The following is a 26,160-nucleotide window of genomic DNA, read 5'->3' on the forward strand; positions in this document are numbered from 1 at the left end:
TGGCTCTCCAGTCCAGACAAGTTCCATCCCAAGGATTGCGATTGCAAGGGTGTCGAGGAAAACATTATACTGATTCCACTGTCCAACGCCAACTCTTAGCAATGTTTACATAAGGAATATGATGAATCTTCGTCTCCGTGTCCTGCACTGTTGGTAAAGGCAGACAGACAAATTCCGACAACTCCATTATCTATCAATCTTGGATTGGATTGGCAAGCAAGGACCAACAAAAGTTGTTTGATACAACTTCCTCGGCTCGATTCATGACCGGCCCGGTGTCATATTCTCAGGACCAACATGTCCACGTATGAAACTTTGAAGGGGATTTTAAAAATAACGAAATGTCATACGAGGGGATTAGGCAAGCTAGGCAGAGGCAAGAAAATTCTACTACATATGTTCACAAAGGATACATTTCCCCAATCTACCGCAAATGCTTGACTGTTGATACACGGATCGTTCGGCCACAATGAGGCCAGGCTAAGTCCCGTTTAAACCCGAAGGCCAAGCTCCTCAGCGTACGGCAGGGCGAACAGGTCACCAACCGCAGCAACACTGGCCTTACCCTCGAGGATCGTCTTCGTCGCCTGTCGAACAATTGTCAGTATTTAGTCTGACCAGATACATTGGGAACTGAAAGCTACTTACCGCCTTAAGCTTCTCAGCCGTGACAGACTCAACAGACTTGGCGGCCTCGGCAGCATCAATGGCCTTGCCACTGTGCACCAGGCTGGATCCAGCGAGGAGAATGCTACCGCTGCGCTTCTCGGTGGCCTCCAAGGCGTCGAACTTGGCCTTGGCAATGGCCTTGGTCAAGTCCTCCTTGCTGACGGCACCCTCAGCGATGCTCTTCAGAGCCTTAACGGTCTCCTGGGCAGCGTTGCGGATGGCCGCAGCCGAGCCGGAAAGCTGCACCGCCAGGAGGCCGGCATCGGAGTAAGAGAGGTGGGCAGTCGAAGTGGACAGGCCGGGAGCAGGGCCGACGGCCTTGGAGATCAAGCTGAAGCCAGGGGACCACTTGATGTTGGACTTTCCGCCCAGAAGAGCAGCAAGGACGGCAAGCTCAGGAGAAGCCTGGCCGTTGGTAGCGCCGGGGAAAGCAATGACGAGGGCGTTTCCAGAGGGACTGTAGGTGCGCTGCTCACCACCGTAGTACTTGGTGGCGGCGGTGTTCAGAGCCAGCTTGCCGGAGGAGGCGGAGGGAACAGTCTTGAAGAACTGCTCGGCCCACTTGCTGACGTTCGCGACAGACGCACCGTCGGCGACCAAGGCGATGTTGGACTTGGCGTAGGCGGACTTGGCGAACTCGGCAACGGCAGACTCGCTCAGGTAGGGCTGAACGGGGATCGAGGGCGTCAGGTTGGAGGGAGAGCCGAGACCAGAGTGGAAAGCAACGGAGTGAGCGGAGTCAAGAGCAAGGGCGGCAGCGCTGGTGGCAGACTGCTTCAAGCGGAGGACGGGCTGGACCTCCTCGTGGAACTCGTGCGCTAAGCAACAATCAGCCATCCACAACTCGTATGTCAAACATCATCTGCAAGTCTCACTGGTGTACTTGGTCTGCGAGGCGATCTCGGCGAGGAGTTCCGTGAAGTAGGGGAGATCATCGCGGAAGAAGCTGGCCTCGATAACAAGGGCTTCACGGGTGTGGTACGAGGTCAATTGGCTGCCGAGGAGTTCGGATTCGCGGACGATGCGCAGACCAGAGCGCTTTTGTGTGTTCTGCCCATCGGAAATTGTGTCAGCGCAATGTTTCGAACATGCCAGTCGTAAGGGCTAAAAGCTGCATCGCCTCGTACCTTGAAAGCGAAGGACTCGAGACCAGCGGCCAGTCCGGGAAGAGGTTGGTATCTAGTACCGGCCTTGGCCACGAGAGCAAGCTTAGTTGTAGGGCCGTGAGAGTCTCTGGCAGCGACCTTGACACCACCAACGTCAGACGTCTCGAAGGCGCCGGAGCCAGCAGAAGCGCTGGCGAACCGGCGGCCGGAGATTGTGCGAGCACAGCTCGAGTGGCGGAGAGCCTGCTGCGCAGGTCTCGCGAGAGACGGTCTAGAGATCATTGCGATGATGGGGTTGCCGACAATTGGCAGATCCGGTTTGCGTGACGCTCGATTCGTCGGAGCTTCAACAAGAAAGTGCCTCGTTGCAATCCCGACCAATTTTCGATCCATCGAACGAGGTTAGCTACGGGTCACTCGTACTGTCACGTGATAGAAAACTGCCTTCTCCCCGAACCTCCAATGAACGCTCGGCTGATTACCTGCTACAGGGGCCAATGGCCCCACCCACGCCTTCCCATTCCCTATAGCTGCCTTAGGTAATCACAATGATGAGCCGGTTACACCCTCAAGATGAGGCTGGGGAGCCTCTGCTCAGCCACAGCAAACCCCATTGCAGTTGGATGTCTAGAATTCCGGCCTCCGTCTGTCATAGATCCATTTTTACCTAATGCGCGGCACCTTGGGCAGTACCAGACGTTCTAGCCAACACTCCCACCCGTATCAGGCACCACCAAAAGGCTCCATGACTCTGTCGGTGACTCGGCGTTTCCCTTCAATTTTGTCCCCCACCCCGCCTTAGGTGGCCCGCCGCTCAAGAAAAAAAAGTTCCATACTTTATTCAAGTTCCTCCGCCAGTCATACGTGACGTTGTCTGCGACAATATTATTTTCTCGCCGAGTGCTATCCCCTCAACCCAGCCCCGGCATTGTATTATTTCAATGACTTCGCGGTAGCCTCTGTAGCAGCTCTAGGGATACTGAGAGAATCTCTAGAGTCTATAGAATCTAGGATCCACGTTTCGCGATGTTGGTGGTAAGTTTGCATCTCGTCCATCAACTTGACATCGGTATGTCCCTAACACCTACCAGACCAAGCATGGCGCGGAGCTTTGCGCTCACCTCGTCAATGACATTTGCGGTGAGCTGCCTGCTGTAAGTATTATAAACGCCCTCTCTGCTCAAGATGGCGCATCACAATTGCGCTTGGCATAATGTGCGATTTTCACCTCGTGCTAACGAGTTCTCTTCTTCCAGCGAATCCTAGCCGTCCTCTTCAGCAAGGGCAGATCTACCATTGCACAACTCGTCCAAACTACAGCCCTTACCCCACGGCAGTTGCGCCACGGCCTGGCTGTTCTTGTTCAGCAGAGCCTTGTATACCATCAGTCCGATTCCAACAACACGATTGCCACCTATGAAGCCAACCCCAATGGATGCTACAGCCTTATTCGAGCTGGAAAAATAATCGAGATGGTCGGCATTGAGTACGGCGCCGCTGAGCAGGAAGTTGTCCAAACAATCATGCAACTTGGCCACGCCAGGGTTTCGGATTTGATGCAAGCATTCGAGGGCAGAAACGGGCTGGGCACCAACGGCGACTATGCGACCAACGGCCATACCAATGGCGATGGCTCCAGACCGAAAATCAATGGTCACGCGTTGGCGCACTCGTCACACAATCTTCACGCTATCCTGAACCGGCTGGTTGCGGCAGAGATCGTGGACCAGGTTGGCCCCAAGACCTTCAGGAACCCCGAGGATGTATATCGCGAGATCGAGGAGGAGGTCACTAAGGCACCCCCCGGTGAAAGAACGACGGCGCGAAACAAAGAGCTCATGCAGCAAGAGGTTTCGAAACGGCTCCGGGAGGCTCGCGAGGAAAGCAAAAAGTTGAAGAGACAACTTGGACGAGGCTCCATGTTCAATACCAAGCGGAGGAAGCTTGCAAACGGCAACGGGACACGGCAGTCTTCAGACTGGGACGAGGATGTAGCCGAGCTTGATGTGAGTACTGATGCGCAAATAGGTTTTGTGCTTCTAGCTGATTATCTGTCAAGTCTCATATCGTTCTTAAAGTCAACACCGAGAAATGCCTCGTCGAGCTGCGCAACCAACGACTCGCCCAATACGCCGCCGATGCGTTTGGAGAAGTCACCGGCCAGATCTACCACACTGCCTTGCGACTGCTGACACAGCAAATATCCCGCTGTCAACTAGATCCTAGGATCGACTCCGATGCAACCGATGGCGATGGTCCAGGCCCGAATGCACGACAAGCTACCGTGACCACAATGGAGATTTTCGAAAACCTCGACGAGTCCATTGATGTCTCCCATGGAGTAGGCAAGGCTTCTGCGGATCAGATCGACTTTCGAAGCGCCGAGAAGGTCCGGGCCCAACCAGGCCAGCTCATGTACGATTCCGACGATTCGTTTGACGAAAGCCCACAAGCTACTAGAGCTCCCGCTCGTGCCCAGACCAACGGCGCAAGAGGGGCACAGTCTGATAATAGTGATGATGAGGAACCACGAACAACATCTGGGTCTCGAGAAACAAAAGTCAAGTTTGAAGATGGGCCCGCGTCGGGCGGCAGCCGTCTGGATCAAATGCGGCAGCATCTTCTGCTACTGTCAGAAAGCAGACAAGGTTTCTTGCGCCATTGCGGTAGTCAGGGCCGAGGACAATGGACCGTTGACTTCAAGCCCTTGCTTGACGGCTTCAAGCAAACAGAGGTAGACGCCGTCATTGAGCAGTCTTTCGGACGACACGGGCTACGCCTAACTCGAATTATGCGTGAGAAGGGCAAACTGGACGAAAAGATGCTTCCTTCGCTTGCTCTCATGAAAAAAGGAGATGTCCAAGGCAAGATGCTTGCCATGCAAATGGCCGGATTTGTTGACGTCCAGGAAGTCCCGAGGGATGCCAGCCGAACAGCAACACGAACCATGTTCTTCTGGTTTTTTGACATTGAGAGGATCGAAAGCCAACTCGTCGACAACTATTACAAAACAATGCTTCGGTGCCTTCAGAACTTGGAGGTTCATCGGTATCGGGAACGTAACATCCTGTCATTTGTAGAGAGAAGGGATGTGAAGGGCAAAGAGGAAGAGGTCATGACTGCGGAGCACTATAACAAGTACAGCAGATACTTGGAGTTGCAGAGTAAGCTCCTCGCCCACGTCATGAGACTGGATGACCTAGTAGCGGTCTTTAGGGACTACTAGGGCAAGTATGCGTCCGTCCGTGTGGGCGTCTTCTCGATTCCTGCCATAACATTTGGATGCCATGAGCTTGAAGCAGGATCTGGTCCCGAGCCAGCATTGGGAGATTATTGCAGGTTACAAATTGGGAAGGGAGGAAAGATGATAGATACCCAAGGAATCAAAACGAAAGCGCCGCCTTTTTCTGGTCGCGGCGTCTCAGCCCCGCTCTCAAATTTCGTGAAGTCTGGGCAATGCTTTGGTGGACATGCTCAAGTGCTAGCAAATGTGTCTCGTCTCAATGTTCATGATGCGATGGATTGGCGTCTGAAGTTGTATTCAGGTTGTGTTGATGATAACGGTTCGTTGATTGTAACGGCGGTCGGAGCTAATTCGTGCACCGGCCGTTTATTGTGCTTCGGCGACCAAACCCCTGCCGTCTAGTCTCCACTTCCCGATGGTTGGCTGTCAAGGGACCCCTGCCACTGCAGGGCCAGCAGTTAAGCTGCGAGTTCGGGCAAGATTTGGTGAGTAAAAATTTCCTAGCTGTCTCCGAAATTTGAACCATTCTCTCTCCTCGTTGAGTTGCTTCTGATATCCGTGCCCAACCGTGACGACAGACCGACCTACGGAGCCCGCCTTTCCATTCAATTGGAATATCCAACCTCTTCGTCCTCAAATACAAACACTCAAGATGTCTCCCACGGGTACTGGGCAGGAGAGGGAGTCGAACACTGCGCGACTTCTGGGCTCCGGTATGCTTTTTGCGCCCGCATTCCACGACGCACGAAGCTCAGCTCACTGACATTTTGCAGGCTCCGCTGGTATTGCCGAGTTGGCTGTCTTCCACCCCGTGAGTCTTCTAACAAGCTTCGATGAGTGGGAAAATGGACGAGGAGCTAACATGTAGTCAAGGTCGACACCATCGCGAAGCGTTTGATGAGCAACCAGACGAAGGTACACCGAATAAGAAACCCCGAGATCCAGCAACTTGACGCGCAAAGCTAACACGTTCCGTTCCTTGAAGATTGCCGGTATCGATCAGTTCAACCAGGTCATCTTTAAGGACAAGGCCACCGCTACTGCCGGTCGCAAGTTCTTTTCGCTGTTCCCCGGTTTGGGTTACGCCGCCGGTTACAAGGTGTGTGGGGTCCATGCAGCATGCAATAGGGTTTCCGGTATCGACCACAGAATACTGATAAGAGATTGGTGATGATCAGGTTCTGCAAAGAATATACAAGTACGGTGGCCAGCCCGTCGCGAGGGACTTCTTGGCCAAGAACTATGGAGAGGACTTTGAGCGTGCTTTCGGCAAGAAGACTGGCAAGGCTATCATGCACTCTACTGCCGGCAGGTGAGTTTAGTGCTTGGCGCGCATGGGTCGGTGGACCGTACTGACGTTACAAACACAGCTTGATCGGTATTGGAGAGATCGTCCTCCTTCCCCTTGATGTCCTGAAGATCAAGAGACAGACCAACCCCGAGGCGTTCCGCGGCCGTGGTGTCTTCAGAATCGTCGCCGATGAGGGCTTCGGTCTGTACAGAGGATGGGGCTGGACTGCCGCCCGTAACGCTCCTGGTTCATTCGCTGTAAGTGACCATTCGCTACCCCTCCCAAAGGCTGCAGGTGGCTAACTCTTGATACAAACAGCTGTTTGGTGGTTCCGCCTTCACGAAAGAATACCTCTTCAAGCTCAACGACTACAACAAGGCCTCGTGGTTCCAGAACTTCGTCGCGTCCATTGCTGGTGCCTCCGCCTCCCTGCTCGTCTCCGCCCCCCTCGACGTCATCAAGACCCGTATCCAGAACCGTAACTTCGAGAACCCTGAAAGTGGCTTCAGAATTATCTCCAACATGATGAAGAACGAGGGTGCCTCCGCTTTCTTCAAGGGATTGGTTCCCAAGGTAAGGACTTGCCCAAGTCCGCTCTCGTTGCACTATTTGCTGACCATGCCGCCCTGATTAGCTCCTGATGACTGGCCCCAAGCTGGTCTTCTCCTTCTGGCTGGCGCAGACGCTCATCCCCACTTTCGACAACATGCTTAAATAAACAAAGAGCCTAGAAAAAGGCACGGCGTTGGATGGATAGACGTGGAGTCTTGGAGCGGGGCCTGATAGATGTTTGGGTACTGCAAAGACCCAAAGGGTATAGATAAAGACAAGAAGTAAAGGGCCAGGCGAGTACCCAAAAGAAGGTAGCTCGCGGCCCAAATAATGTACAACAAAGAAGAATCCGTTCTGATGAGAAATATCACCTCTGTTTTTTAATATATACACATATCAAATCATTGAGGCCGTGCCTGGAAAACTGCCATGGCACTAGCCTGGGGCACGGGATCCAACTTCATCGACATCGTTGAGTATTGAAGAAAGACTCAGCAGCCTCAACTTACCAGGCCATGCGCTGAACCCCCCCCACGTACGGTAACCAAAGGGTCATCTTCCGGCGCACAGTCTAGGTTGGGGGCCGGGGAGAGGGGTTACACCACACGGTACCTGCTCGTCGACGTCACCCCAACCATTGAAAGGAGAATGGCAGTACTGCCGAAGAGGCTCTAGCCTTCCCAGCACTGCTGCTTGTTCGGGTCGAGGCCACGAACTATTGTGTCCGAGAATGCCCGAGCCGGCCAAGTGCCCTTTGGATGATTCCGCATCAACTACACTACAACAGAAGTGCATTTTGCGGGGCATGCACATCTATGTCATCCTTGGCAGGGAAAGGGGCAATCTTGGGGTCGCGTAAAACGTATCCCCGCGAGCCCTGTCTACAATGGAAGAATCACAGTCCGCGTCTTCCACTGTCTAGACCAAAGTCAAGGCACAGGGTCGTCTCGGCCTCCCAAGCAAACCCCCGTCAATCACTCTTTAGCACGGGTTTCCAGGTAAAGCAACAGTCAAAATTATAGGTGAGCAATGCACACATAGTTGCACCGTCTCGGCCCTAGGCCATCATCAATAACACCGAGGCAAATTCCAATTATAGAACGGGCTTTATACCGCCAAGCTTTGCGAAGCCATGGCTTATCCGGTCCGTTTCTCGACCCTCTTTATGCCCAGGAGACTTACTCTTGTTGATTGGGCCTGTTATTTGGTGGAACGCTGCGACCTTGTTGGCACGCCGAATGGCATGACTTGCCTTGTCCAGGTCGTCGGTCATCCTTTGTTACGCCTTCTTCAGCATCGTCGCCACGGTCATCTACCGAGACTGTACCCCTATAATATGTACGCAGAGTTGCCCCTAATTATGAGTACCTCAGAAACATCTCTGCCTATGTAGCTGGTTATAAGTGTTTCGCCGTCGGCATATACGTAGTGAAATTATTCCCTGAGTAGACGCGCAACCGCCAAGCTAAATATATAGGTGTATGAGCTGGGAGGGAACAGGGGCAAAGTCATACAAAGAAACAGTGGCTCAGACGGACGGACAGGCAGTTTTCTTGAAGAAAAATTGTCTTCTTGGCATGGCTGGTTCCAATGATGCAAAAATCGCTGGTAATGGACACAGTTTATGTACAGACACGGTCCAATGGAAAACCCCATATAGCAATACAAAAAAGCACTCACAAGATGTCAGGGTTTGACGACCCCGGCATCTTCGTTCTGCAACGCCGCTCTTGATCCAACATCCTCGTTTCTCCCCCGTTCCCCGTTTCAAACAACGAAGACATAAATCCAATACACCCTTGACGCAATCTTTACTACCCATCTAGTCCGGGATGCCTGCGACACTGAGAAGAAAGTTGCCGCCATCTATATGCAAAATACCATCTAAGCTTGTTGGTTGTTGTGTGCGTGTGTCCCAGTTCAATCGTCTTGATTGTTGACCGGGGCGTATCTACCACTGCCGCTGCTGCTCGGGTCTCGCGTGCGCCCAACGACCCTCGAGACCCATCCGCTGATGGTGCTGCTAGCCTCACCGTCCTGGTCCTTGCCATCAGGGATATCAGGTGGGTCCAGAGACAAGCCCGGGATAGCGTTGCCGGCAGTGAGATGGCCGGGCCGTCCTCGGTAGTCGATGGACCCAATCGGAGATCCGGGGCGCATGAGAGAATCGTTCTCGGCATGCAACGACGGCGTTCCTATGACGGTGCTCGCGTCGCCGAAAAGCGAGTCCATCTCCTCGAGGCGGACTCCACATGTTTCGGGGTATATGAAATACACTAACTTGGTCAGCAAGGATGATCATGTCAAGGTTCAGAAAGAAGCAACTCACCGACGACGAAACTGACTGCACAGAAGAAGGCATGCACCAAATACAAGCGCCACTTGATATGCTCCTGCAGAATGGGTGTCATTTGTCCAACGAGCCAGTTGAATGCCCAATTGGTTGCCGTCGACAAACTGGCACCCTTGGACCGAATGCTCAGAGGCAAAATCTCCGGTGGGTAGAGCCACGGGATCGGGCCCCACGAATAGCCGAACGCAGCATTGTAGATCATGACAAAGACGACGACCAAGGTAGGTGTGTACGAGATGTCGAGATAGATCCAATACGAGATCAGCGACAACGAAATGCTCATGATAATGGCACCACTTAGCAGGATCGGTCGCCGACCCCATCTGTCCACCAGGTACCACGGAGGAATGGTCGACAATAGGTACGTGATTCCGTTGATCCCAGTCATCAGCACAGCATCCTGACCAACCCAGCCAGCCGATTCGAAAACGATGGGCGCATAGTAGCTGATGACATTGATACCGTTGAGCTGGGCGAGGCCTTGGGCCGACATGGCGATGAAGACGCGGGTTTTGTACTTGCGGAACATCTCGGCATAGGTTCGCTCGCCCTCTTGCCGCTGGAGGAGCACGTTCATCTTGATATCGCGATACTCGTCGCGGGCCTTGGGGTTGTGGATATCACCCTTGCCGTACAAGTTGGCAATGACAACAATACCTTCCTCGTCGTGGTCGTTGTCGAGTAGCCATCTGATCACAGGTCAGGAGAATGTACACACAATATATAGTCACACACGTTGAGCACCAACCTTGGGGACTCTACGATCACCAGACTGCCGGCGCCGAGCAGCGCTCCCATTATACACTGCATCATAAGAGGAACACGCCATGACATGTCACTTTTGATGAAGCCGCAAAAGTAATCGACCCAGACCGAGGTAGCATAGCCGATAATGTTGCCGGTAAACTCGATGCAGGCAAGTTTTCCACGGTTGTGCGGGGGGGAGATCTCGGACTGGTAGACCGGAACGATGGTGGACAAAGCACCGACGCCCAGACCGGCAATGATTCTGCCCAGCATCATCATGGGCATGCCATTAGCCAAGGTCTGGAAGGCACCGCCAACGAAAAAGATCATGGAGCCATATAGAATAGTCTTGCGTCGGCCAATGATGTCTCCCACCTTGCCAACAACCAAGGAAGAAATGAAGGCACCGATCTCGAGGATGGCAACCATGGTGCCGACCTCGAAATTCGAGGGCTGCTTGAAGTAATTCTTGAAGTACGGGCCCCTGGTGAATCAAACTTGGTCAGTGGTCAAGCTCAAGAGGCGGGGGAAGTTAGCAGCCTGCAGTGGTGGACGTACGTGATGATGCCCGACATGACACCCTGATCATAACCAAAGAGGAACACGCCCAAGGATACGAAGATACTCGTGAAGTAACTGCGCCATAGAGTCAGCCAAATGGTTCCGCGATAAGGGGTCCTTGGGCGGGGGGTCGCACATCAGGGCCTTGCCGGTGAGGCCGTGGATAGAAGTACCGCCCGACATAATGATGCCGATGGCTCGTTGCGCACGAGTCGGACGAGGTTGTGGTATGTCTGGGACCTCGATGGCCTCCTTATTAACGCCTCCACGGTGGACCGACGAACCGTCGCGCTGGCCGGGGGATAATTGGATGCGAACACGCTTTTGCTTATGGTGCTTGTGGGACGGATGTCTCTTGTGCACGCCAGCTAGCAGCTCTTCATCAATGTCACTGGCAAGCTGGATACGAAGGGGGTCTTGTTCGTCGGCAAGCTGCTCGGCGATGTCCCCAGTGTCGGTCCAAGACTCCTCGGAGCCAAGAGTATCCTCGGATGATCGGTGGGCGTGATGTTGGTGTTTGTCGTTGGAAAAATCCTGGTGATGGTGGTTGTGGTCACGGTGGTGGTCGTCCCGATCAGATGCAAGCAATGACGTCGCCTGCTCGTGCTGATCTGGATTTGGACGGGACTGCAGGGTCCGCAAGGGAATATTGGACGGGAGTCGTCTGCCGTTTGAGGAGGGAATCTTGGGCGGTTATGGGGCTGATTAGCAGCAGCACCCTTCCGCTCGAGAGGAAAATAAAAGAGTTGGGGGGTGGGAGGGGAGGAATGTTTAAAAGACGACGGGTGAGTCGAGTCGAAAGGCGACGGTGACGGTGACGGATCAATCAGGGTCTGGCGGCGAGCAGGCCGAATCGGCATCTGGGGGCCTAGGCAGTGAACGCAGCGCTGCAGCAGCGGGCGGGCTGGCTGTGGACCGCTTAACGGGTGCTGAGGGGAAAGGATTGGGATTGGGGATTGGGGGAGGGGAACGTGGGTTGGGCTGGCAGGGAGGGAGGGCCAGGCCAGGCAAGGCAAGGCGGCGTGAGTCCGGCTTGGTTGGGTGGATGCTATTGATGCAACCTCCTGCACAGTGACACACTGTCTTTCTGGGAAGCCCGTGAGAGCAAGGAAATGGCTGCTTCGGCCCACTTCACTCGCTGCAGGACAACAACTGAGAGGACCCCACTGTGGATACACGGCCGACCGGGTGGAGTGTCCGAGTGCGTCAGAGACACTGTAAGATCGTGCGTGTACTGCGTAGCTGGCAAGATAGAGAGCTGAAGGGCCTTTTTTTTTTTTTTTTTTAGCCGTATCAGCAGGAATCCAGCTTGAGATCCCAACCTTGCTCTATCTCTTTCTCTCTCTGCTCAAGAGACAAAAGGCCAGGCTGTGACTGGCGGGGGTGTGTCCCGTAGATAGCGATGCCAAGCAGATGACCAGTTGCCAACCTCGTTTTTCCTTGCGGTGCAAGGTGCAGTAGGTGAGGTACAGGTACGGGCCAGTAGTAGCGCAGTCCACCTGATGGGATCCAATACCTTACGCAAATGGTGCAGAAAAAGTCGACGGGGGGAGGAGAAAGATTTCCCGTTTTCCCTGAACCGGTGATTCTGCTTTGGTTTCCTTTCCCTGCGCGTCAGGATAAAGGTAGCGTTTAACGGGTTTTGAGGCAATGTGTCCGGTTAGCGCAGATCTGCTGTTGAAAGGTGCCTTGGCACAAGCTGGTCCCCCGTTGAGTTGAGACTACCGATGCAGTGGTTCAAGACGTAGATGGACGCAGGAAGACCATAAAAACCGATGACGAAGTCGAGGGCTAGTGCAGTTGCGGTGCTCGTAGGGCAGACAACGAACGTATCGGCACGTCGACGACGGCGCGGATAATGGCCAAGAGGGCAATGGCAAGGAGAGAACGAGAGGGTCAACACGCAGTCATGTGTCGCGGGCAAAGGAGCGTCAGATGGTCTGGAGGTGCCGGCGGCAATGAGGGATGGGTTGAAGGTGGTTGAGCTTGTGAGCCTCCTTCGCAACAGCACGAGACCTCCTTTTCTTCAGCTGAGCACATAACACATCTCCTCCCCTGAAATGAGGATTATCCGAGCCTGGCGCAGGGGGTGGGAGCCAAGGGAAGGGATCCGGGACTGTGGACGGGACGGCGTATCCAATGCAATTACCCGATTACATACGCAGCTCCTCACAGCTGTGGGAAACGTCCCAGAAACTGGGCTGTGGGCTGCGCCGTCCAATCTGATCTTCACCCACTCAACTCTAGGCCAAACGGTCCCTCTCATTTTCCGACCCTCCGTGGGCCATGGTTTTTTAAATAAACCAACCTGGCCGCGTTTTCCAGACACACTCCACGACGCGCTAAGCCTGGGCAAACTGGGGAGCTCTACGTACACTAGGGTCCTTGGACTCCAAGAGCGGCGACCACGCACGTGAAACCCTTCGCTGACTCGATTTATGGGTATCCCATGATCCCGAGGGAAAGGATCATCGGACGTTGTCGGGCTTTCGGGCCAGGAACCACCGTCTCTAGGAGTCCAACCATTGAACTTCTCCTGTCCGACGACAACCGCACTGGCGGTGTTCCACCCCTCCCATTCCTGAAATTGAGGCCCTCCGTCTCCGTCTGTCTACCCGATACTCTTTAGTCGCGGGGGATTTTCCGCGCAAATCGTCTCGGGCCCGGCTCTTGCGGCGCCTAATGGATGCCGGTACGGCTCGCACGCCCTCCCTCATCAATCAAAAACAAGGCGTAGGCCCGCTTTGCATTCGCCGTCCCGTGCCAGCGCAATGCGTCTCGACGTCCTCCCAACCGTTCTGTGGCGAAGCACACGGCCCCGTTCGTTTGACGACGATGCCGAAAGAGCTTCGCCGTAGCGGGGAGCTCCACAACGGTCGGTTTACCGCTGCCGACCGTCGACGTCATCATCCCTAGTCCCCTTTTCGGGATCATCCCTATCTAAGGCCGCCCGTTGTTGCTGCAACTAAAGGGTTCATCCTCCCACGAAAAACCAACCTTCCCACCCCAGACAATGCAACCAAATCTCGCATCTGGGATGCAGACTCAGGGTGGTAATGAAAGTCCAGCTTTCTTCTTTTGTCCGCCTGACACCTTTTTGCATGGTTGATTGACGAGTAATGACAAGAGACAGGTCGCCTCCAAGACGCTGAAGACTATTTGCACTGTACGAAGACCCTGAAAATAGTGCACCCTGCTGTCATTTCGCCAATTCGACTCCACTCTCTCTACCCACTTGGTTCGGAAACCTGCGTGCCTCGCTCACGATGGGATGGGCGTCGGCGTGGTTGAGACATGCATTGAAGCGGGGTTCAAGAAATAGTCCACCTCTCCCCCGCGTGCGGGCTGTTGCGAGTCGTACCCGACGAGATACCTTTCCCACTCATCAGCAGATGCAATCGTGGAGGAGGGGAAATCCCGTGTCTTTGACTAAGGGACTGGAGAAATCGACGTTCATGCCAGTAGCTTGTATAATGGACAACGTGGGGGTCTGGGTCCTACGAATCCACGACTGACTTCAACCAGAGATATCGGGCGACCAAGATGGCCGCATTTGGGTTTTCATTACTGCGCCGCACTTGTTGTTGAGGAAGCAACACTTCACTTCTGTTTGCTTGCAAGTCCAGCCGAGTTCAATCTGAAGTTCAATTCTCATACAATAAACGGCCTCGTCTGCAAAAAGCGGGCCAAAGCGCAAATATCGTAACATTTACCACTTTCAGCAGTTGCCTCTCAATAACAACATAATGCGCAAGGCAATAACCAGGAAGGTCTTCCAAATCCAGTCGTCTCGTCTCCTCACCGCAAGTTGAGGCATGTTCTGAAAGACACGACAAGTTGTGGATCCCGCCAGGGTTCGGCGGTCCAATGGACCGTGTATAGCCTACGATCGGGCCTTATACAAGTCCTTCCGTTCATCAATCTATACTCCCGCTCAGACGCCCTTCAGTCGCCTTGGCCAACTCAGCTTCTAGCTAATACACCAACCAGTCCACCAGCCGCCAGCCCTCCTATTTCCACTGCCTGCGAGACTGTCTTCAACATGATAGCACAATTATCGACGGCGGAGACTTTTGGTACGCTCGTCTTGTAAAAGGGCTGTGACGTCTTGGCGTTCCCCGTAGGTGTGGGTTCCAAAGACAGTTGGCGGGCGAAGGGACCCTTGGCCTGGCTGAATGACTGGTGGACCTATCAATGAGGAAATCGTTAATCGCTGCCTCGGCCAGTAAGCACGACCTCGGATTCGCGCGCCGGCCGTCTTGCCATATTGGAAATGGCCTGGTTGTTCATGGTGACGAGCCTTGCTCTCCCGTCCTTGCCCTTCTTAAGCTCCAGCTTCAACTGCTCGGCCAACTCGTTAGCGCCAGGGGTGTAAAAGGTGACCCGCTCGGTGAAGCGCCGAGCCATTCGCGAAACGTGGAGGGCGACGGGACGCCCTGGTTATGGTATTAGCAGAATAGGCAAGCGTAGCAGCGGAAACAAAAGAAAACTTGATGTCTGATCTATCTAATTTTCTATAGAGGCGGTATTCTCTTACTTGCCGTGATCCTAACAGTTCTCATAGCCCGGGATATTTGGGAATACGTCGGCGGCGCCGTTGGCCAGCACGAGCTTCTTGTGTATGCAACGGAGGCTCCACATTTACCGGGCCGCAACGGCCCCATGTCCCAAGTAAAGGGTCCGCCGAACGGACCGATGATTTGCGCCCAGCAATAGGACATAGTTTATAAAGCAGCAATCCGAGATTCCCTTTACCAGAATTTGGCCTAGAGGTGACTGAAAACGCCGTCGCTTGGCCAGCCCTGGCGCTCCTCGCAACGCCGGTTGGGTCTCCATTTTCCCCTTACCTACCGAGAACCAGGCTCTGTTCCCGCCGACGGTTTTCTTCTTCAACGATCGACAGCTCCTGTTACTCCTTTCAAGAGGTTGCAATAGCACCGCATGCCAACTTCTCATTTTATTCGAACTGAAGTTACGTTGCGGATCCTCGACGGCGTCATAACCTGGAGAACATTCAGACCTGCTGTCCGGCGTAGACGATGTGATCTAACACGTCCGCAATCGTAGGGGTGCTTCCCCCCCTGAGTCCGCCCAGAGGACATATCATGTTGTCTAACAAGAAGGATTGATACCTCCCTGAGGAGAAGGCCATTATGAAGACATCTCTACACAATATTTTGATTATGCCAGTCCAAACGCTAGCATGAAAGGTCTTTATAGAGTCACCAGACCAAACACACACTGTTTTGACATCCCTCAATACGTTTAAAGCTATTGACTAGCAATTTTGGCAGCTCTAGCTTTTGTATTTAATGCAGCGATGAAATTCGGCCTGCGTTGAGATCGAAAGGTGATTGGAGCTCAGCTAGTCGCCCAGAGTCACGTTGCTTTGGGTGGCGCTTCGGTTGGGGTTCAGGTCGCTCTTCAAAATTGGAGCACATTCAAACTTGACGATGTTGCAAGCATTTAATCTGGCAATATTTTATTACGAAATCGCAGTTTGTTCATATTCTACTCGGGCGCTCATGTAGATGGAAAACGTGAGCCATAGGCACCATTGGGACCATGTGTCTCTACGAAAGTAAGTTGTTGTTTGGAAAAAGGTTGACAATGACGAGGTAGAGTACATCCTGTGAATCAAAATCAGCAACATAGTATTTTGAGCCTAGGGATGTTCTGTACCTTTTCAAACAGACTCTTGAGCCAGTCGTCGCTTTTCTTCGTCGAGGTATTCATGTCGTCTGATTTAGATTTTTTGGATTTTGAATCTTTCTTAGATTGTTTGTTGTCCTCTTTGTTCTTTTCGGACTCCTTGCCGTCTTCTTTTTTTCTCGGGTCATCGTTGTTTTTGCTTTTCTTGGTAGACTTCTTGTCTGCGTAAACCCAACGACCTCCAGTTACGAGAGCTACTATGTCACCACTCGCTGCCGGGTGGTTGGGGTCGGCATAACGCGATCGGAATTCAGGGGTTGGCATCAGGTTTGCTGCCGGCTTGTTGGTGTTTTCGTCGATCCACTTGGCCTGGGCTCGTTTGTCCGAAACATTGTCCATCCAGACTTCCATCCGGTCGAGGGCATTCTTCTTCTTAGCATCAGTGCCATTTCCGCTTTCGGCGACATTAATTTCTGCGGGAATAACAAGTGGTGCCGCCTCGGGCCATTTGAAGTTCCCGTTGGATAACTTCATCATCTCCCCCATCTGGTCCTTCATGCATTGCCATTCCTCCTTTGCCGATGTTTCCTGTGTTGCTATACGGGAGATTCTTTCAGAAATTCTTGGTTCGGAGCGAGATGATGTGACGACCCCCTCGAAGTTGACGTCGAGTTGCTTGTCGCCGATGTCAGGCTGCCAAGTCACCACGCCACACATTAGTCCGCGGGGGTTGAAGAAATGTGTATTGACGCGGTCCAGGAAGGTGTTGGAGCTATAGCGACTATGCCCTTCCAGGGCAGCTTCAGTCATGTATTCGACCCCAAATCCGAAGAGCATCGAGGCTGGCTCCGGCATCGCCGATCCCGCAAAGCCTGCTAGATTGAGAGCATTGATCCAGGGGTTAGGCTCCAACGCCTTATTAAAAGTGTCGATGAAATCAAGGAACAGGTCTTGATCGATATCCACGTTAGCCAGCACAGGTGCATATGCCCGTATGAATCCTCGAGCTCGCTTCTCTGGCCGCCGTTGGGGCAAGATGACGGGTAATACCAGCTTTTCCCTGTCCTCTAAACTCCTGATCTCATGGTGCGAGTTCCGGCTCACAAATGCCATGGCAAGGTCGCCCGAGTCTTTGAGGGGTTTCGATTCTGGTTTTTGTGCTGTTACCTCTTGCTCTTCGTAAATTTGGCAAGATATGACCCCATTGGACCCATCAGGTATGGCTTCCTCAGCAAGCTTTGTTTGTTGGATCAGGTCAGCTTGCTCTGGAGGTTTGGACTTCTTGGCCCTTCGATGGTGCAAGGCTTCTGAAATCACTCCAAAGCCGGCTGCTGCCGATCTCACAAGCTCTTCTACTAGGCCATCCTTTTTGCGAACAACGTCGCCCGGTCTTGTAAACACCTTGTCTCGTTCTTTCAATACACCCTGCATCACTCCAGAAGTTGTTTCGGATGTGAGACCTCTGTAGGTATCGGCCGAGCCAGACGTCAACGCCATTGTGGCACAGGTTCCAGTTTCTTAGCAGAACACTCAGGAGCCTTGCAAGCAAGAGGTTTCGAGTGTGTGATTGTATGTGCTTATGCTGATACAGGCAAAAATAGAAACGCGCGACTGCTTAGAAAAATCAACCGAGGATAGTGTAAGTCTAGGTTCTGGATTATGGGCAGGGCGTAAGAAAGAACAAGATTGCCGCGGGTCAATTGGCATTCCAAAATATAAAAAATGTGTCCTTTAGTAGCTCAGGGTGGACAATGAACATGATCATTCACATTTTAAACTCCAATGCAGTGCTCTTAGATATATATAAAGTAGACAATCTCTGGAGCCAAGGCAGGCATCTGATCTGGAGAGGCAGTGTTTTCGCACTCGCTTATATGACGAACCCCGGTTTCTGTTAGTCGGTCAGCTCTTGCTTGGCAAGACGACAGCCAAGAACAGTGTGCAGCCCGCGGAACGCGAATTTATGGTGTCAATTGGAGGTCGTCTTTGCCATTCTCCAACATAGATCTCGGGCGAGGATTACACGGTGGCGTTTTATGGCTGGGTCGATTATTGATTCAATTCGCCAGTGATACGGAAACGTGCAGAGGCCCTTCCTCTTTTTCTTTTACGGTAGCTGTGCAACTTTCAACCTGGGAGATACTCTGATTTCCTTCAAGTCATCCAGGGAACTACAGCCACGGTTCATTGGTAAGCCACCACCTGACGCAACAATCATCAACCTCAGCCACAAGCATCAATCGCAGCAATGCAATTGCAGCAATGTGGCCTCAGTAACCTTCAAGGGGCTCTTTTGCAAAAGCTACTTCAATAATAATCGTCAAATAATTGAAAATTGTGTTTGAGTTTCATATCCATCTATACATCACCGCATACAGCAACTCCCCCCCAACTGCTGCAACCATGACAACTAAGTCAGCATTGGGGTCTCTTAAACGCACACACTTTCTCAATGGGATAATCTGTAGTAATCGGACTTACTTCCACCTATAATGGCAGCCGTAACAACGGATCGCTGCACTGCTTGTATTAATAGTCAAGGCGCATGTCATCACTGTAGCTTCGATTCAACTTAGATTCACAGATTGTTATCGCATTCGGCAGGGAATTATACCATTTCGTCGTGGTTACACTAAAAAGAGTCCCTCTTTGCATGATGACCTACTTGGGTACATATTCTGGGGCTGGCATCCTTCCCGTCCAAGAAACTTGATTCTATTAGTCAAATAACCAGGTGCAGAATTATAATGGTCTGCACATTGTCGTACACTCTCTCCGAATCCATTATTTTGATCACTCCAAGGACCGTGGCGAAGCCGCTTTATTGTTATGTTTTATGCGACGGCGTTGACTGAGCTTTCTTGGCGACTACATCTCCAACTTTGACGTTCGATTCCTGCCTTCTCTCCCACCTCCTCTCGAGAGTTACTCCACGATTCAACCAAGAAGACTTTATGACTGACTCAATATTTACCCCGGCGCTATAGAGCTGGCACTTACGATGCTCCTTTCCCTTATTCATGGGCATGTTCACAGCCAATCTCGACTCTGTCATCCTGATCACGGCCGTCCCCAAGAGCACAGAGGACTCTCGCAGCCTGTGAAATATGTAATGACATACCTCCTCGGCGTTATTAACCTTTGATGTCTTACAGACCAGTTGGGGCGTAGTTTTCAAGTACTTCCACCTCAAGTGGAGCCACCTGTTCGCCCTCTTCCTCTTCGAGCTCGGCAGCCTTATCTGCACCCTCGCTACCAACAGTGTCGCCATCATTGCGGGCCGTTCTGTTGGAGGTGTTGGAGGCGCTCTGTATGGAAGCCTTCGTCATCATTGACCACACTATTGAGCCGGAGCGCCGTCCGGCATTCATGGGCGTCATTGGCGCTACCTAGACTCGTCGGTCCCATCGTTGGCGGTGCCTTCGCTGAGTACGCTACCAGGCACTGGAACTTCTGGATCAATACCAATATCAGTGCTGTAACCGCTGTTATCGTCATCTTCTCTTGCACTCCGTCATATGCCAAGCCCGTCGATGCTGTATAGACGGAAAGGATAATGTAGCTGGATCTCATTAGATGAGCCATATTTCGATGCATTGTCACCTGCCACTTTATTATTTGTAGCTGTCACAATTACACTTTCAATGGATGCACATATAATCGAGTTCTCATTTCGTATAAGATAAGTGTTAGGTGGTTTATTTTCTACGCTCGTGGCCTAGTTCAATGCCAGGAATGGGTGGATTAGAAAATCCTACGAAAGAACAAAACTGATGAATAATACGTGCCCATTGAGCCATTATCAACTTGCGTTCGTCCGATGATCGACCCCGCAGTTATGTCACTGCCACTCACTCAGAGTAAGCTCTATACCGCCAGAAGCAGCATCCGATTAATCAAACCAACTGCCGTTTGAGATGGCGACCCCGACCGCCCTCAGGCTAGAGATGGCCACTCTCGACGACGTCCCCGCCCTCACCGAACTATGGTTCGCAGCTTTCAAAGACGACGCCGGAATCCGGCGCCTATGGCCCGACACCCCCGGCGTGCGAAAGTGGTGGGACGACGCCAACCGCAGCGATATCCTCAACAAGCCCTTCCAGCGTTACGTCAAGGTGATTGACCCCGGTTCAGCTGATGCTGGGGGCCGGGCGCGAATAGCTGCCTACGCGAAATGGGACCTGTCCATGCCCGAGGGCCGCGGGCGTCGGTATCCGCCCTGGCACGGGGACATGCCGGGGCAGCTCTGCGACGTGTTTATGCAGAGGGAGGAGGATGAAAGGCGACGGGTCATGGGGGATCAGAAGCATTACTGTGAGAGCTCGGAGCCATCAGCTTTATCGTCAGATTATGTCTTGCTTTTGGGAGCTTCTGCTAATCCACTGCTAGATCTGGACACGCTCGTGACGCACCCGGACTACCAACGGCGAGGGGCCGGCTCCATGCTCCTTGAATGGGGCTGTAGCGTTGCTGATGAGAATGGCGTCGGGGCGTACGTGGATGCAAGCAAGGCTGGTGCGCCGCTGTACCAGAGATTTGGGTTTGTCGATGAGAGCGAGCCCGACGCAGGTGAGGTTGCTTCTATGGCGAGGCGGAAGCGTGTTTGACGTTGAGGTTTCCCGATGCGGAGTTTTGTATATGGGAGTTTCTCGTATAAAAAGACCTTATGGCATAAAGTTCTGTATAGAAGTGCCGTTTATTTTGGGCCCTGATACGCATAGAAGGCTTGCAAGCAGATTTCAGATAATAAATGAGTGTGATGGAAAAAGTGGAAGGTGATAACAATGACATTGTCGCCGCCAATGGCAGGCGGGATGCGGTTGATGCTGATAAACTTAATGAAAGCAAGGCTTTCGGTACGCTGATACACTGCTACGTGCCTGGTGACCATTGGCTGCCTTTCTACGCTGAGTTCGTTCAGTGGTCCTTGTATACTGGGGGTAGAACAAGGGGACGTGGAACCAAAAGAAGGCTCACGATGAAGCATGAATTCACTCTTTGAGATACCTCCCATACAATGTCAACTTGCTGGTTTCGAATACTTATTCACGAAGCTCGCGAAGGCCCAAAAGCTGAAGGTCATACCTTGTTATCGTAGCTGTTACCAATGCACTTGCTAGACCCATTCAACGCTGGAACTGATCAAAGGTTCTGTTGCCGGTGGCTTCCCCTGGCGTATTATGAACGGATATTACCATATATACTGTCCTTACGAAACCTGTAGCGATAGACTAATACCATTCTTGATTACAATACGGTTTCCTTGCTGCCTGCCATGGCTGTTGGTAGTCCCCCCTTAATCCTAACCTCAAACCTAAGCCGTTCTAAGTGGCGACAGTGGTAACACTGCAAGGAGAATATACCAAACGTGATGTTTCTAAAGGGAGTGCTGTTTAAGGTCCATGTGATCTGGAGCAAGGGGCCCGTATCGCGCAGCCAACCATCGCCACCGCTTACACAGTTTCCACTATCTCTCCTAGAGTATTGCAAGTGAAGTCCTAGACGAATAAACCCTGGATAGTGAGCCCTTAAAGCTTTAGTTAGTTCTTGTAAAATAATAATTAATTAGGCGTAGTGCACTCTATGCCTGTATCTTTCTTAATAAAATTATAACTAAGGGTGGAGCGAACCTCTAAAAGAATCAGGCGTAGGCAAAAGAATACGAGGGGAAAAGATGGGGAAAATAATCATTATTTAAAGTCGTAAGTCTTGATATTCGTTAGCGAGAATAATCTACATCTGATGCCTTCCGGCGTCATAAGCTGAAGCAGCTTTGATCCAACATTGGGTGTATTATCCATCATTCCTAACCCATGTTTTGATTTAGGACGACCACGCCCAGGCCCCTTTTTCATAGTTGACTTCTTCGTAATCAAAGTCCCATCCTTGATCGTGAATCGGATCGTCGATGCAGACCTGATCCATGAGGAGGTCGATCTTGGTCATCTCGTCAAGACTCTGCAAGTCAAGATCCCTTGACTGGTTATCAGCATGCTGAGCCTTCAAGGTGGCAGAGCCTGCGCCCGGCAGAGGCCGAAGCCGGGTGAATTTCAACGTTCGACGGAACATCTTCTGATTCTCCTGCTGCTCCTCCTCTACTTTAGCAAGAAGAGGTTGAGACGGGTCACCTTCGAAGTGAGACTCGGGCCGGTGTAGGCCGAGGGTGGAATATGCAGGCCCCTGAACCACTCCAATGGTAGGGTCCCGGTGTCGAACAAGCTGTCCTGCTGACAGTAGCATCTCCCATCTTTCAGACAACGTCTGTGGCTCATCCTCTGTGTTGGGCGGTAGAGGTTCGGCATGCCCAATGATCGGTAGCCGGTGGCGGACAAGGCGAGACCCCTGAGGCATTGGCGGTTCATCCTCTTTATTCAGTGATAGGAGCATAACCCGTCCACTGGCGTCTCCGATAGCCAGTCTCGAGAAGCAGGGAGAGAAGGCTCCATAAGATATAGCACCAGGAGCTTCCAGAAGATCCCGTACTAAAGGTTGCCTCAAATTCCGCACGTTCCAGACTTTAACGACACCGTCTGATCCACCTGTATAGAAGCGATCTGGTGTGGTCCCCCATGCTGTGAACTTGACGCCAACGTCGGCTTCCTCTCTATCACCAGAAAACTCGTCGATGGGCTTTTTGTGGCGCAAAGCATGGATAGGTCTGTCGCCCCGTGCGGTATCCCACACATAAACTTTACCATCCGTGCAAGCCGCTGTGATGTAGGAGTAAATGGCACTGTTTGGCTTAATTGTAAGCTCGTTGATATCCTTAGCGGGGCAGTCCAGGCACTGGATCTCGCTGAAGGCTGCTTCCCCTTCGGGAGTCCTGCTAGGACGAAAGACTCGAATCTGCGTCATCGTATTATCATCGACCATCAAGCCAGCTGGAGATGTCGCTACAATGAAGCTCGGCAGAGTGGGATGCCAAACCACTTCGAAGACATTCTGCGTGGATGCTGTCATCACCTTGATTTTTTCGCCATTCAGGCAATTCCAGAGGCAAATCTCGCCCGTATTCCGTTTGTCATCTGGTATGTCGTTGTCATCGCCTGTGAAGCTACGCGGAGAGTAGCCAACGAGGAGCAAGTGCTGCACACCATCGGCCAAACCCCATTGCATTGTTGCAGGGAAATAAGCCCATTTCTGGGTCGTAGTTGTCTGCTCGTCGCCTTCATTCCAAGCTCTGGAACCCGAATAGGCCTGATAGGGGCTCTGAGATACGTTGTCGCGGTCGACTTGGTATACACGAACGGCCTGGTTGGGCACATCGGCGGCGGTGGCCACCATTCCAGACTTGTGCTTTGAGGCCGCAACGAAGTTTACGTTGCCCATATGCGGCCAGGTACCCAAACTCGTCATGTTTTCTCCTGCCGTGTCGACCTTCCACACTTTGACGGTCTTGTCAAAGCTCGAGGTGTAGGCGCGGTCATTCGCCTTGTCGTAGTCGGAAGACACGACTGAAGAGTACAACCAGGGGCTCTGGCTCTCTCTCATCGCTTCTGTAGAGTTGTCGCCTTTTTCAACAGTCGGTCGAACAATTCGGTGGTCTGGGTACGCCTTCAGCTTTCCCAATTTGGTAGAGCACAAAAGCAGGTTGCCTGCCTTGTTGTATTGCTGGTTGTGCGAGTCCGAGTGAGTTGTCGCACCGCAAATGAAGTTGGTGTCCGAGGTCCAAATAATAGTCATGATATCACCAGCGCAGCCAACCCACTCTGCTCGCTTTTCTAGGTCATCCTCATGAGCTTTCCTAAACTCATTCGTAAAGTTGACATGGCGTCGCATCCTGCCGAAGCCCCGGTTTCCGTCGATCTCGCGGGCGAAAAGAAGGGAGGGTAGTTGGCTGGTCCGCTGTGCTTCATTCTGTTTGTCGAACTCGTCCACCGCCAGTGTCAACATCTTCGGCTGCTTGGCCGGTCTTTTGTGCCTATCAACCAACTCGTCAAGCAGGTTACGAATCGCGACTCGATCTCGTTTTACGAGGCTTCCTTTTAGCTCGATATCCGGGGGGATAATGGTAAGCCAATCCGGCTGCTTCCTCAGCATCTTCCCAAGCTCTCTGAATGTATCACTGCTCCGCTTGTATTTAGCTTTCTTGCCACACATCTCCCGAACCTTCTTTCGAATAGCTTCCATCTCATCTGGGGCAAAGTCGATATGAAACGGGAGAGGCTCTATAGCCGCTGCAGCAGAGCTTGTCCGAACAAGCTTAGAGGCACCCCGGAGGATATTCTGCCGCTCCTCAGTGGTGATGTATGGCCGTCTTGCCATGTTCATCCATGTAGTCTTGGCTTTCTGGCGTGAAGTAGCTGGGGCCGGCGGAGACTTGTGTGTCTTCCATGACTTAAACGATCTCGCCCGTGCCTTTGTTCGATAGTTCGTAGTCGAAATAAGCGCTCTGGGGGGATCTTGGGTCTTGGGCCGGGGAGTGGCCGTAGAGCGCACCGGTGTTTTTGCTGGAGTCGTAGATATGCGTGCGAGGGCGGCTGGTTTGCTTTTTGCGGGTGAGGCTTTCGTAATTGCAGCCGTCGGGGCAGGGTTGGAAGGCGCGCGCTGTGAAGTCGGCGTTGCCGGTGAATATGCCGGTGTGGAGGTGATCTGGAATTCCTGTCCCAAGTCAGTGCCTGTTTGCGCCTGCCACTCAAAGTCCATGAAAGGCGCCCTCACCGGTTGCCACCGGTAGCGGGCTATCAGGTCGCGTGCCCGCCTCGCCAGGTCCTCCTCCAGAACAGGAGTCAGGAACCCTCCTTGGTGGGTGAACTCAAGTGAGAACCGGGGGATGTTGCCGATGTCATTTATGACCTGTCGCCATGACGTTAGGGGTACGCTCTGAGGCCGGAACTTCCAGGGGCCTCTGAGGTTGCTACTTACACGTCTTCCGATCTCGCAAATGTTTACTTTATCCGCCGGAACTTCTGCCAAGGCGGCATCAATGTATGGCTTGACTTGCGCCTTGAGGCACGCCGCGAGGTCTCGCGACTTGCTGGGCAGGAGTGGCCCATCGCTGATCCGTTGCCTCTTGCGAGGCGGCTCTTCGTTGATATCGTTTGCGCGCGGGGTGGTAGGAGGGGAGTCGTCGAGATTGGTGAGGTCGATCACGTCGACCGTCGTCGCTGTCGTCAAGTCGATGATCGCTGTCGCTGGAGATCTCGCTTTGGACGCGCTATTATGAAGCGCAATCATGGCCGACGACCAAGACGCGTCCACGACCATGAGAGGGCTGGGGGCGCGTCAATCAATTCGCCGCGTAATTTGTTAAATCGTATTTTATGAAGGTTAAAGGAAGCTATAACCGGAGCCAGGCAGATCAAGCGGATGATGCTGAAAAGTGGGTCCAGATAGTTTCAGCTAGCCTAAAAGAAAGTATTAATAGTAAGCTAAGTTCAATTTATATTTAAACCTCATTTTATACCAAAATAGAATAATTATTCAGATAATAGTATTAAATTAATGCAGCGTTTATTTTATTCCATTTTATTATTATTAAATTGTTAAATATGCTTATATCATGATTTTTCAATTTTTAACGGCTTTTTAAGAAACAAATTTTTTGTCGTCACTTCAGTGATAAAGAATCGAGAAACTAGGTATGAATATAAGTACAATCGATTGCGAAAGTTTACAATAGCTTTTATGGTCACAGAGTATCACTGCTAGTTCATTGATCAATGAGTTGTTGGTTGTCAATTCCATGTCAAGCACTTCTTACTGCTGGCCCGCTGACATTGGCCATATCTTTAGCTCTCAGGTACCCGCTGCCGCAAAACATAAAAGACTGCAATACTTAGTAAACCTTTAAGAGGGTATTTAAGAGGTCCAAGAAATATGCTAAACGATTGTGTTAGTCTCCAGATCTTGAATGTAATAGTAATATTTGGATTGGTACTGATGTCAAACACACTAGTTGCCGTTCAAGGTGATAATCTCGGAATACCTAGCTCTCTTAGGCCAAATATAAGCAGAACTTGACCCTTAAACTGTAAGAGAGCAA

General features: G+C 52.1%; 8 protein-coding genes across 8 annotated transcripts; 3 read left to right on the plus strand and 5 right to left on the minus strand.

Moving 5' to 3' along the window:
* Positions 1-491: 491 nt before the first annotated feature.
* Positions 492-2,057, minus strand: EsH8_II_001077 (ubiquinol--cytochrome-c reductase subunit 2; the record flags this gene model as incomplete). Its single annotated transcript, XM_083264375.1, has 4 exons — positions 492-587; positions 649-1,487; positions 1,545-1,719; positions 1,797-2,057. 4 exons carry the CDS (start codon positions 2,055-2,057, stop codon positions 492-494), a joined length of 1,371 nt encoding a protein of 456 aa, XP_083121697.1.
* A 744-nt stretch (positions 2,058-2,801) lies between these two features.
* On the plus strand, positions 2,802-5,001 carry EsH8_II_001078 (DNA-directed RNA polymerase III subunit C82; the record flags this gene model as incomplete). Its single annotated transcript, XM_083264376.1, has 4 exons — positions 2,802-2,810; positions 2,867-2,929; positions 3,032-3,781; positions 3,835-5,001. The coding sequence occupies 4 exons, from the start codon at positions 2,802-2,804 to the stop codon at positions 4,999-5,001; spliced, it is 1,989 nt and encodes a 662-aa protein (XP_083121698.1).
* A 433-nt stretch (positions 5,002-5,434) lies between these two features.
* On the plus strand, positions 5,435-7,028 carry EsH8_II_001079 (mitochondrial carrier domain-containing protein; the record flags this gene model as incomplete). Its single annotated transcript, XM_083264377.1, has 9 exons — positions 5,435-5,504; positions 5,598-5,732; positions 5,793-5,830; positions 5,893-5,934; positions 6,005-6,118; positions 6,198-6,331; positions 6,390-6,567; positions 6,629-6,883; positions 6,945-7,028. 9 exons carry the CDS (start codon positions 5,435-5,437, stop codon positions 7,026-7,028), a joined length of 1,050 nt encoding a protein of 349 aa, XP_083121699.1.
* Positions 7,029-8,782: 1,754 nt separating this feature from the next.
* Positions 8,783-12,789, minus strand: EsH8_II_001080 (uncharacterized protein; the record flags this gene model as incomplete). The annotated part of the gene is made up of 6 exons (XM_083264378.1): positions 8,783-9,138; positions 9,192-9,904; positions 9,964-10,446; positions 10,521-10,598; positions 10,660-11,134; positions 12,681-12,789. The coding sequence occupies 6 exons, from the start codon at positions 12,787-12,789 to the stop codon at positions 8,783-8,785; spliced, it is 2,214 nt and encodes a 737-aa protein (XP_083121700.1).
* Positions 12,790-14,729: 1,940 nt separating this feature from the next.
* On the minus strand, positions 14,730-15,164 carry EsH8_II_001081 (uncharacterized protein; the record flags this gene model as incomplete). The annotated part of the gene is made up of 2 exons (XM_083264379.1): positions 14,730-14,959; positions 15,077-15,164. The coding sequence occupies 2 exons, from the start codon at positions 15,162-15,164 to the stop codon at positions 14,730-14,732; spliced, it is 318 nt and encodes a 105-aa protein (XP_083121701.1).
* Positions 15,165-16,166: 1,002 nt separating this feature from the next.
* EsH8_II_001082 (uncharacterized protein) lies at positions 16,167-17,672 on the minus strand (the record flags this gene model as incomplete). The annotated part of the gene is made up of 1 exon (XM_083264380.1): positions 16,167-17,672. One exon carries the CDS (start codon positions 17,670-17,672, stop codon positions 16,167-16,169), a length of 1,506 nt encoding a protein of 501 aa, XP_083121702.1.
* A 2,420-nt stretch (positions 17,673-20,092) lies between these two features.
* Positions 20,093-20,782, plus strand: EsH8_II_001083 (uncharacterized protein; the record flags this gene model as incomplete). Its single annotated transcript, XM_083264381.1, has 2 exons — positions 20,093-20,489; positions 20,565-20,782. The coding sequence occupies 2 exons, from the start codon at positions 20,093-20,095 to the stop codon at positions 20,780-20,782; spliced, it is 615 nt and encodes a 204-aa protein (XP_083121703.1).
* Positions 20,783-21,998: 1,216 nt separating this feature from the next.
* Positions 21,999-25,382, minus strand: EsH8_II_001084 (uncharacterized protein; the record flags this gene model as incomplete). Its single annotated transcript, XM_083264382.1, has 3 exons — positions 21,999-24,776; positions 24,837-24,971; positions 25,041-25,382. The coding sequence occupies 3 exons, from the start codon at positions 25,380-25,382 to the stop codon at positions 21,999-22,001; spliced, it is 3,255 nt and encodes a 1,084-aa protein (XP_083121704.1).
* Between the last annotated feature and the right edge of the window lie 778 nt (positions 25,383-26,160).

The sequence above is a fragment of the Colletotrichum jinshuiense genome, chromosome 2, assembly GCF_051148585.1.
Source record: "Colletotrichum jinshuiense chromosome 2, complete sequence".
NCBI lineage: Eukaryota > Fungi > Ascomycota > Sordariomycetes > Glomerellales > Glomerellaceae > Colletotrichum > Colletotrichum jinshuiense.